This window comes from Propithecus coquereli, unplaced genomic scaffold (assembly GCF_000956105.1).
Source record: "Propithecus coquereli isolate 6110/MARCELLA unplaced genomic scaffold, Pcoq_1.0 Scaffold780, whole genome shotgun sequence".
Taxonomy (NCBI): domain Eukaryota; kingdom Metazoa; phylum Chordata; class Mammalia; order Primates; family Indriidae; genus Propithecus; species Propithecus coquereli.
Window position 1 is genome coordinate 770,007 of NW_012153952.1, and position 12,499 is coordinate 782,505.

The 12,499-nt window shown below is 39.6% G+C and overlaps 1 protein-coding gene across 1 annotated transcript in view; it reads right to left on the bottom strand.

Moving 5' to 3' along the window:
- The window catches only part of CTNNBL1 (catenin, beta like 1), a 177,341-nt gene that overhangs the window by 100,696 nt on the left and 64,146 nt on the right, over positions 1–12,499 (bottom strand). Inside the window, exons 7-10 of the mRNA XM_012662812.1 lie at positions 11,641–11,732; positions 2,379–2,451; positions 2,085–2,143; positions 520–668 (exon numbers count right to left, since the gene is read on the bottom strand). Coding sequence (XP_012518266.1) covers positions 520–668; positions 2,085–2,143; positions 2,379–2,451; positions 11,641–11,732 — 373 coding nt within the window. The remainder of the gene's footprint in view (positions 1–519; positions 669–2,084; positions 2,144–2,378; positions 2,452–11,640; positions 11,733–12,499) is intronic.

Sequence of the window (12,499 nt, forward strand, 5' to 3'; positions counted from 1 at the left end):
GTCTTGCACATTTTCGTACTTTCTATGTTAGACACATAGCACATGCACAACTCATTGAATGTATAAATGAAAAATATCAATGATATTCTGCTGTCAATAACAAAAATATAGACAAACATATGACATAGATAGGCCTATGTGATACATACAGAAAATTGAGCCAAGTTTAAAAATTAATATAGGATAAGTTTAGAAATTAATAACCAGATTTCCCCACAACAAGTACACTAAGGGAAGGAGCAAAAAGACATCGCCCTTCAATGGAGTGGTCGTATTACCAACTGACACAATCATAGGGCACAAACAGATCACAATATACTTTTTATTTGCTTACTCTAACTTTAGAAAAGACCACATACATATACACACACACCCTCACACCCCCATACCTGAAGACTTTACTCTTCTATGTATCTAGGAAACTCAACAGAATAAAAGACCGTAGCTACATGTTCATGAATTCAGGCTAGCGAGGAGTCAGACAAAGGAGATGGGGGAGCTCGGAGGTTAGAGACATACCTAAGCATGAGATTCATCAGCTGAAGACCCTCGCCCTTCAGGAAGCGCTCACGATTGGAACTGAGCATCAGGCAGGAGCAGAGTGAATCAAACAGATTCTCCATCATCTCCTGCTCTTCAGCTGTGCTGGGATTGTGTCTTTTAAACACCTGTCAGAAAATGCCAGCAGAAAGCACAGAGCCATATGAGCATGTCTTTTCATCAGCCACCACCCTCCCAAAGCTTGCCTGTCACGATAACTTACAATTGAGGAAACAGAAGCTTACCAAACAAAATTCTCACTGGTTTCCATTTTAGAGAAACTAGGCTTTCTATTCATACGTATTTTAAAAAACAGATATTAGTTCACGCAAAAAAACAAAACACTCAACTGACCACTGGGTTTATGAGTGATTGACAGTTTCAGGCAGGCAGATTTTTTAACAAAGCAAAACCAAAAAACACCAACACCTTTTTACCATGAAATACAACACAGATACATAAAATTCCATGAAGGACATGTATAGCTCAATGAATAAAGTGAACACCATGAAACCATTATCCAGGTCAAAAAACAACCTTGCCAAGGGGCAAATCTTAGCTCAATGTAAGGAAGAGCTTCCTATTAATCAAGGCTACTGAACTGCCTCACAGTCGGGGCTCCAAGGCATGGGAAGGGCTTACAGCAGAAGTTTTTTCTTTGCCAGAGATGTATGGCATGCTAAGAAGAAAGCCTTTTAACAGTACATGCATACCCATACAGTCTACTACGAGAAGATCAATAATCTCGCAGGAAAAGGACTAAGCAACTTCCCAGAACTGAAACAGATTCACGTTTCAAAGCTCTATTTTTGGGGTGGAGGCCAAGCTACTCAGGCTGCTGGCACCAAGATGGAAGCTGTATGCAAACTGACATCTCAGACACTCCCAACATTCTTAAGATTTTATCCAAATGCTCTATTTTCAGTCCTGTTTTTAGAATAACACAGATGAGGTTTGTTAGAAGAAATCTTAACAGTATTTTTAGAATGCCAGCAGAATAACAGAATAAATTCAGAATAAACTGAATTTAAATTTCTTATAGTGAGAAAATGGCAGTTTCCAATTTCTCATTCCAGCCTTCAGTGCCATGTCCTCCCCTATTCTCCTCTGTGACCTCTATCCCACTGCCCTGGAACTTGCACTCCTTGAGCTTATCTGGATCCTAACTGAATAGACTCCATTCTAGTGGCAGACTGAAAGGAAAAGAGGTGAATAATCTTGGGAGAGGTTCAAATGAAAATTTGGTATTCCTGGCTCAAGAACACACACTTACACTGGAAACACGTCTCTTTTGGATTGACAATATATAATATCGGAAGATGGAGAAAGTCCATACCCAATACACAGTGATATCTGGTCATAAAGAGCAAATGACTAAGAAAAGGGGGCAAATCATGTCCCTCCAAGGTAACGTCAAACCTGCCAACATGCTCCATGTGGCTTGGATCACATGGCTTATTCCTTCCCACAATTTCCAGCTCTACCTCCCATTCAAAGCAGGCCATGTATCTTCATGGCAGGCAGGAAGCATAAGAATTACTCACGGATAACTGCTGAAGAAGCACATCGATTCCATCCAGCTCCCCAAGCAATTCCCTGTTTTCTAAAAGAGGAAAAAAACACAGGAAGAAAAAATGAAGCTAACTGTCAGATTTTACAGCCGTCTAACACTGATACATCAGCAAACAAAATCAATACAGCTTGACAGAGTACAAAAGCTGCACAGAGAGCAAGAGGGAGAGCAAGGGGATGCCAAAGGCAAGAGAGCTTGCTGTCATGATCTGAAACAAGCCTGGCTCCTATCCTAACAGAATATCGATACTGAGAGGGTGCCTCACCATCATTGTCCTGGAGCAATATGGCCAGCACTTCACTGCAATACAGTTTGTTGGCATCGAAGGGCATCTTTGCCTATGGGGAAAGAGGAGAAATGAGAAAAATGTTAAGGGGTCTTACTTCCTTCCCTAGGACAAATGTTTCACAAGTACTAGGGTCTGAGTTAGAAAGAAGAGAAGCAAAAGTTAGAAAGGGAATAGGCAGGTTAAAGGTAAAAAAAAAAAGTCTGCCTTTGCTCTCAAGATACCATAGACCAGACTATGGTTCTATGTAGTAAAACCATAAATAGCAGATAGACACAATGGCTCTCATACCCCTAATGCCCAGGTATGGATGTCACCTCCTCTGCGAAGCCCTCCCAGAATCCCCATTTTGAGTCCAGAGGCTATGTGTGCCTAGCATATAGTACACACTCAAATTTGAACTAGATGAATGATAGAGTTTTGAACTTCTAAGACTAAAACTCATCAAGAAGCTTCATTCACAAGTTATAATCATAAAATTAGGCTATAAATTAGTTGATATATCATCAGAGAAGTCGAAAAGAAAGCAGTTTCTTGTTTAGATTTGCTGAATGTATTTATAACAAAGTAGTTCCTTTTGGGTTTTTTTAATGCTTAAAATTTAATTTGAAATCATAAACCTATCTGCTTGTATGCCATAATCTGCCTACTATTTAAAAAGGAAACCACATTAAATATGCAAAAACATGTTAATATTTTAACACCCAAATTACTACCCACAATTCTTTCCCTGCTGCATGCTTTGCTACTTGGAGTTTCAGAGGGGACACATCTACTGCAAACACTATCTTTCATGGCTACCCACATTGTTGCTGCAGTAGTGAGACTTAAATATCTCACCATTAACACTGCCCCTTGGATAAAGGTATACAAAGAGGAACAAGCCTCATTGATGTGGTTTTATTTATGGTATCCATGATTCCATAAATAAAAATGATTCTTAAAATGCAGTCACATAGACTGTTAATCAGCAGTAGCCTTTGCTACCTATCCAGGTTTTTGAAATGACAAATAATTTCTGTACCTGGAAAGGACAGGGGAAATGTTTATCTTGGAACTAATACTTCCATCCACCATTTACAGTACTGTTTGGACATTGATTTGTATTGAAGAAGGAAGACTGGTGCCTAATCAAGCAACATCCAGCATCATTTCAGTTTTCTGTGCGAGTCTTCCTCGTCAAGCCTAATGCACGCCACAGGGTTTCAGGAAATCGACCAGGTATGACCATCTTGGGTTAAAGGATCTGTAAATGTAAAATCTTACAAGTGCTGACTACAAGGTATGCTCCTTGGGCAAGCTTGAAGCCTTGTTTCAAGAAATTCAGCCTAACAGCCAGGGCTCAAATGCAATCTGTGACATGTTTCACTTTAAGAAAAACAGTTTTGTATAAATCAAAACACAAAGGTGAAAAGCCAAGGAACTGGGACCTCTATAAGGACCAAAGATTTGCTAATAAAATTCTTCACTCAAATTATTTAAGGTCCAAGTATTGCTATTACATTTTAAATGATTTAAGCCACATCAACTTACATGCAGCTTTTCAAACAAGAACAAGTGCTGGGGTTCTTGTCTGAAACAAGATACACCTCACTGAAAGAAGCCAAAAGACATCAGGCCTCTAAAGGCATAGCCTTTCTATGGTTCCAAGGCTTCTTGTGCTTTAAAAATTCCTACTTCCAAGTTAGGGGGGACTTTTTCTCTTTCTTTCAATAAATACTTATTGGGCACCTACTATATGCAAATCACAGAATTAAAGCACAATAGCAAACAGAGGTGCATTAGACACAACCCCTGTCCACTGTTGTGGCATTTTAAAACATTACACTGAATTAAAATTAATTTTATTAAGTAGTACAGCCAAGTTCAAAAGAAAAAGAAGAACATAGATCTGGCATCAGACGCACCTAAGTTTGACTCACGAGCATGCCACGATCTGTGTGACAAGAAGTCTGTGGCTCCCAAACTATGTGCTGAGGTAACTGGCGTGCCATATTGAATTCACTGCAGGATATTTTAAATTTTCAAGGAAAACATGGTGACACTTGACATCTGTTGAGCACTGCAACAACTACTAGCCTCAAGGTGCATTTCTTTTGATAACATCGTATCTTTGTGGAGCTGGGTTTTGATAGCTCCTGTGATAAAAACAACGGTGTGAAAATCCACGTGAAATAGGAATAAGGGTGGTGGCGTTCAATCTGATTCCAAGGTCTGAGCAGTCGTGCAGTATCCAAAAGGCACACACATCCATTAGTAAATAACTGCATTATTTAAGAATGAAATAAAAATATTTTTCCTTCATTTTATGTGTATTATTTTTTCAAATAGCTAATAAATTGTTAGGGTATAAATACATTTTAAATTGTTTGGATACAACTACTTAATAAATGGGACTGGTACTTTTTGGCGTAGGGGTGCCGTAAAAACAAAATTACTGAGACACTAACCACACCATGACCTGATAATGGGAATCCATGACTCAGGTAACATTTCCTGGTCTCAGTTTCCTCATTTGTAAAATGCAAATAAAAAAATAACACTCCTTTGGAGAATTCCTATGAGAATTAAATAAGATAATATGAAAGTGCTTAACACACAGTAGATACTGTAAGTTTTTCTGATGACCAAAATCAGAAATATCTGACTTAGGATCTCAGCTCTAACACTTACCAGCTCTGTGATCTTGGCCAAATTATTCTGCCTCTCTAACCCAATTTCTCTTATGTTAAATGAGAACAAATAATATCTTCCTCATGAGGTGGTTGTACTAAATGAATTGAACATAAAAGGCACCAAAGAGTTGAGTTCCCCTCTACTGAGAATTCCTGGTTCCCCCAGGAAATCTCCAGCTTTTGCTGTATGACACTACAAAGAGTTTCCAATTTACCCAAAGTAAATTTTTAAAAATCAGAATCATAACTTTGTTACTTTTTCCTTAAAATATAAGCCCTTTGATTGAAAAACTGGTATGAAGGAAGACTCTAATGAGAAAACCAAATTGATTCAGCCCAATAACTCCCCAACACGGAGCCCTGCAATGCTTCAGAACCGGAGAGTGGTGCCAGTTGGGAAGCAGCTTGGCAAGAGGTGGCAGCCTCAGAGACACCCAGGCCCAGCTCTCCCTGGCTCTCCCACGTACTTTCCATGTGGGCTGGGCTGGGCATTCCCCCTGGGATTCTCTCTCCACCTGCACACTGGGGATATCGGCACCCTCTTGGCAGGGCTGTTTGTGAGGATTAGAAATAATGTATGTAAGGTATCCAGACCAGAATTAACACTTTGCACGCAGTGGGCAGTCAATCATGAAATTCATAGTAGGTGGGAAAAACTTACTGATGATGATGATGACAACCAAATATTTTAATCTAGTAGAAAAGCAATTAGAAAAATTAGGCCAGGTGGGAAGGAGGGAGACTAATCTTTCATGTTTTGACAAAGAAAAAACTTTCCAAGGAAATTTTACTTTTGTTTAAATCTCTGCCAGAGATTGCATAATACCAAACTGCCAAATTACAAAGACATTTAATCAAAATCGGGAAAGGCAACTTCATTTAGCGGGTATATAGTCTGTTGGATTTTGCAAAGTTAACTAGCGGGGCTTGGAGCTCGTAGGGCTGTCTCCTATCCAGGAGCCTGGTGATCCTAAATCTTTCAGCTGTCGGAGTAATTATAGAGTCATGCATAGATCTGAACTCAGCATGTACTAGCCTTGAATAAAATTAAACATCACCTTTTGGGGAGCTGCTGCTTTTCTGGAAAGTATAAAACAATTATGCTATCACCCACAGCCAGAAGCTGCAGGTTATATCTGCAGTTCACCTCTGGTACCTGGAACACATGGGGCAGGTTCAGACATATCTACAGCCCTGTACAACTGTCAAAGCAGATTGTGCCCTGCAAAATCTTAACCTCTGGTCATCAGAGGCTAAGGACTTTAGCATCAACCAGTTGTACAAGTAGTATAACTTAGCCAATTCTCAGTTCATTAACTGTTTGCTAAAAGTTGCAACTGTTTCTTGAAGCATTGATTTAACTGAGAAACAAAAGAGAATCTTAATTTTTTTTTCTTTAGAAAAGAAAAATAAAACTTGGTTTGGTGTTATTTTCAATAGTACATAACATACTAACAAGCTACATTCCCCATTAAAAAAATGAACTGTGATGCAGTGTCTCTCACACTACCATTATCTGCTTACCTGCTAATCCATTAATGCAATCATCTGCAATGGGTTTTATCCTCATTAGAACAAATTAGCGAGGTTTCATTTGGTGGATGAAGAGATCCATGAACATCTCTATATAATGCTAGGCTACAAGTACAAAAATGAGACATCCAAGACTAAAATGCCTGTCATCAATGTGCCACTCACTCAAGAATTACTCAGAGATTACTGAAAAATATGGGGTGATCAAATTGCAAGGTTTTATCAAGCAATCTAGACGTAAGCACTCTAGGACGTTGGTTCTCAGACTTTAGCTTCTAGCAGAATCACCTGGAAGGTGAGTTAAAGCAGATTGTTGGGCTCTACCCCCAGCTTTGCAGATTCGGTGGGTCAGGGTAGACCGAAGAATTTGCATTTCTAACAAGTTGCCCAGTGATGCTGATGCTCCTGGCTGGGAAACACATTCTGAGAACAATTGGGAGGCAATACAAATATGATAAAAACCCAGTCCCTGCTCTCATGAAATTTAAGGATATTTGAAAAAAGAAAATGAGCACACGTGATATTAAAGTCTGCCAGGTGATGGAATCGTCTCCACGTTGCAGAAGAAGAAAAGGTGCTCCGGGAGGATGAGCGCCACACAGTCACAGGCTTACACTGGAACTCAGGCTGACTTCCACAAGAGAGCCATTAGGGAAAAAATTAAGGGGTTGATTTTCAAAAAAGAAAGAGGACAGTGTAGGCTGGGGGCAAAGCAGTGCTATGGAAAGGGTGCAAGAAGAAAATTCTGGAGTCTTGAGTCTTAATCCTAGTTCTATCTGTCTAACTAGCTGTATGGGTTTGCGCAAGGCACTTAATACCTATAAAGTCTCAATTACTAATTTTTTATCCATAACAGGACTTATAAATTTCCTTTCCGTTCTAAAAATGATGGAAGCTACATAAAAGAGTAGGGATTTAAATTGTCTCATGGAGGTCGTGTATAATTTAGAAATACAGAGGGAAGAAAAGAGTGAGTCATTCCTGGTGGAGGCAGAAGTATGAGCAAAGCCAGACACAGAGGTCAAAATAATTTTGAGCTTTGCAGAGCAAGGAATAAGTAAAAAAGATATCTAAAAGGTAATAAAGGCCAATGTTTCAAAATTGATAAATGTCAGACAGGGACAGGTTAAGAGGTCTTAAAAAGTAGGCAGAGAAGGTGGGATCCAATGTAGAGGGCATTAGCATTACTCTAGGTTCTTGAACAGGGAATGGCACGGTGAAAATGGAGTTTTAAATCAGTTTGCAGAATAAAAATGGGTAACAAGAAGATTCACATTTCTAGAGACCAGTGTATCTTAGTGAGGGCTGTACATTAGAATCATATGTGGAACTTTTTTAAAATATACCAAAGACAGAGACTGAGACAGTAGGTCTGGAGCGGAATCTGGGAGTCTGTATTTTTTAAAGTTCCATGCATGATCATAATACAAACCCTCAGCTGAAACCCACTGCTATATAGATCTTTACAATTTAAAAGCATTATCACATTTGATCTTCACAATAACCCTGTGAGACTGGAAGGGCAAGGAATAGATCCCCATTTTTCAAAGGAGAAAACAGAGGCCAGACAAGTTAAGGGACCATTGCCCACAGTTATACAGCTAATAAGGAAAAGTAAGCATTTGGGTCCAGCACTCAGTATGATTCACCATGACATTGATGACAGTGAAGATTATATTATGATAAGCACTTTCCCAGACTATAAGAAATAAGGGCAAGGCATTGCTTTTAAAGACATGCCTTCATGCTGACCTCACTCTTAAGCAGAACTTTCTTTCCATTAATGTTCTGAGCAGCACAGGCTTTTTCTAAGGATACTTGCTTACTAGTAAAATAACTAAATAGTATTTTAATGTTTAAATACCCCCAAAACCTTGAAAAACTGTTACAGAGACAGCAACATGGCTATTTATGTCCTGAGGATTACACAGATGCAAAGCCTGTAAGGCAAGAGTTAACAGCTTTCTAGACTACCAAATAGGTCCCTTTATTACTATCATAAGGTAATGGAATCCAAGTCAAATTCAAACATCCAAAAGTCAATTTCCCTTCCTATGTTACCAATTCAAAAAGAAAAAAAAAGGCTAGCAAATTTCAGCACCTTTCAAAAGGCAGAGGTTTTTTATATTCTTATATTCTATTTTAATGAAAGATTCCTGAATCAGCTTTAAGTCTCAAGGAACTGAGAAAATTTTGTCCTGACTTCACAGAGACAAAAACTGTTGGATTATTTTGTGTAGCTTAAGGCTGAGGCTCCAACCTGTGGCCACCCCACCAAACTCAGGTCCCTGACATCTATCCCAAGCCCCAACTTGGTGTTCTACTTTCCTCTCCCTGACTCCTAGCTCCCAAAATGCCTCAAGGCTTTCAAGAACAAAAATGTGTTAATTTTTGTTTCTTTTAGTGTGCTTTCTATACAAACCTGTCTCTCTCTCTCTCTTTTTTCTTTTTTTGTTTCTAGAGACAGAGTCTCACTCTGTTGCCCAGGCTGGAGTACAGTGGTGTGGTCACAGCTTACTGGAGACTCAAACTCCTGGGCTCAAGCGAACCTGGAACCTCAGCCTCCAGAACAGCTGGAAGTACAGACATGTGCCACCACACCTGGCTAACTTTTAAATTTTTTTGTGGAGACACGATCTCGTAATGTTGACCAGTCTGATCTTGAACCCCAGGCCTCAAGTGATCCTCCTGCCTCAGCATCCCAAAGTGCTGGGATTAAAGGCATGAATCACCACATTCAGCCAAAAATGTGTTGAATACTGAGAAAAGAAGAAACAGAGTTTAGGGAGATGTAAAGGGAATTAAATGGGAAACAAGTCTAGCTCTAAAATGAAAGGACATCTAGACTCAAGAGAGGAGATCAAAAGGAAGTTGCAAGACAATGCATGAATTAACCATCGCTGAGTGCAGGCATGAAAGAAAGAAGGGGTGGAGTTTGAAGGAAGTTACAGTCCACTGAACTCTGCCAGGCAAATGTGCCCATACCCACCGATGGTAACAGCTGGGCTGAGTATCCTCAAGTAAATATGTTACGTGACTTATGTTATAGATTTAATGGGAACAACGGGTTAAATAAGTAGGACTGGGGAAGACCTAGAGTTTCAGAGAGGGAGGGACTCATGGGGCATATGACAGTTATCTGAGACACAACCTTCTCCCTTAGCCCTGCCAGGACAGTGGAGGGCCTGACACTCCCCAGACTTTCTGGATCTCTGTGACACTCAAGCACAGCAAGGCCGTAACTACTTAGAAATCACTCTAGCAACAAACAAGTGCCTCCTTCTCACCAAAAAGTTGGCATCCTTGCCTGCCAGAGGACCATTTCAGAAGCATACAAGCAGTTCCAAAATGCTTCCTATCACACCTTTGGTTAAAACTATTCTGAGAGTTCTTACCCGCCTTTTCCTCATTCACTCTATGGGACAGCACTGATTATTAAAAAGACACTGAGAAGGACTATGCTAAGAAGGAAGGAGAATGAACAATCCAACAGAAATACGGACAAAGAATATAAACGTGAAGCTAAAAGAAATGAATCAAATGGCTAATAAATAACTAGAAGCCAATTTACTTCACTTGATTTTACAATTCCAAAATAAAATAATAATACCAGTTTTCACTACAGATTAACAAACCTTCAGGTCTGATAATTCTCAATGTTGTTAGAAGTAGAGGGAAATAGTCTCAAATCAGTCGGCAGCCTTTACGGAGGACAGTTTTGTAAGACCTACCAAAAATGTTAATGTGCATACCCTCTGGCCTATCAATTCCACTTCTAGGAATTTATCATACTGACAAGCTGTACAGATAAGCCAAGACAAAGGTGTATGAAAGACTGTACTATATGAGGATACAGTAGTACCCCCTTATCCGTGGGGGATACATTCCAAGAAAGCACAGATAGTATGGAACCCTATATATACCTTGTTTTTTCCTATACATACATACCTATGATAAAATCTAATTTATAAATTAGGCACAATAAGAGATTAACAATAACTAATAAAAAAACAGAACAATTATAACAATATACTGTAATAAAAGTTATGTGAATATGGTCTCTTTATCTCTCAAAATATCTTATTGTACCATACTTACCTATTTTTGGACTGTGGTTAACTGTGGATAACTGAAACCACAGAAAGCAAAACCACAGATAAGAGGGGACTACTATATTCACTGCAGCATTGTTTATAACAGTAAAAAACTTACATAAACAGGAGAATAGTTAAATTAATTTTGGTACCTCTATACAATGAATACTAGGTTACTGTTAGTTCAGTGAAAAAGCCAACTTGCATAAAACATTATTCTGTTTGTGAAACATACCTACTCTCTCTTACATATGCACAGAAAGTTTCTGGGAGAATAGATACTAATATAATATTGTTAACAGTGGCTGTCTCTGAGAAGTAGAACTAGAAGGCATCAGTAGAGGGGAACTTTTACTTTCAGTTTTACACTTTCTGTATCACATGAATTTGTTTGTATTTACAACACGTTTGTATTTTCAGATGTACCAAAGGCTATTTTTAAAGCCTCTTCTTCTTCTTTTTTTAATTGAATTTAATTTTTTTTTGGAGACAGGGTCTCACACTGTCACCCAGGCTGGAGTGCAGCAGTGCAATTACAGCTCACCATAACCTCCAACTCCTGGGCTCAAGTGATCTCCGGCCTCAGCCTCCAGAGTAGCTGGGACTACGGGCATGTACCACCACACCTGGCTAATTTTTTAGATTTTTTGCAGAGATGGGGTCTCGCTTATGTAGCCCAGACTGTTTTCAAAACTTCTGGCCTCAAGTGATCCCCCTACCTTGGCCTCCCAAAGTGCTGGGATTACAGGCGTGAGCCACTGTGCCCGGCCTAAAGCCTCTTCTCAAACAAACAAAAAAGTAGAAGAAAGAGGCAAGAGGTAACAGAAGCTTCCCAAACTAGTTCATATGGCTTGGTCTAACAGTCTACCGATAACCCAGCATCGACCATGCCCACAGCAAAGAGAGATTTGAGCTGCAGTCCCACAAAGCCAACCTTACCTTCAGCCTCTTCAACAGCCACTGCAGAAGACCCTGCTGGGCACCGTCTGTACACATCTCAGGCCGGAACTCAGCCATGTTTTCTATAATAGCTAAAGGGAGACAGACACCAGTCATTTGGGAGGGCAACTTTGTTTCCATCCACAACAAGCTTGCTTCTCATGACAGGCATTTTATTCCTCTTGCCACTTCTCTGTATTCCTCCCAGCCAGATGCTGTGTTGTCATTTTTAGATTAACCAGGGAGTTGCTGTGGTTTTTTTCTTCAAGTTATATTATAAGTAAAAGTCCTAACTGAAAATGATCAAATTCACAAAAGGGATAAGTGGTAGATTTTCTGTGCTAATAGGGAACAACACTAGAGCAGAACACACAAAAGGGTGTGCCTACGACTCACCAATTCCCTATCATACCAGAGCCCCAGAAACCTGTAACCAAAGAGACATGGAGGTAGACAGAAGCCTTAGGAAAAAATCAGGAGAGGATAAATTCAGAGTCTCTTCTTTCCCCGGTCCATTTTCAGTTCTCTTTCTCTGAATCATGTGGAAACAAGGATATTACAAGGGAGGCAAGATCCTCTTAACTGAACGAAATAATGTGCACAGAGGGGAAAGGCCATGCTGGCAGAGGTAAGTGCCAGGTATTAGAAAGCAAATATAATTGGTCCTGCTATCGCCTACAATAGCCAAAGTATTGCTTAATAGAAAAATTAAAAATTAGGAGACAAAAAAAGGTTATTGCATGACTATGATATTAAAAAGAAGGACTTTTTTTTTTTTTTAAATCAGCTGGAGTCCTTAGTACATCAAAAGCTTTCATTTCCTTCAGGCCCCCTCCCGCTCCACACCCTGGAATACGTT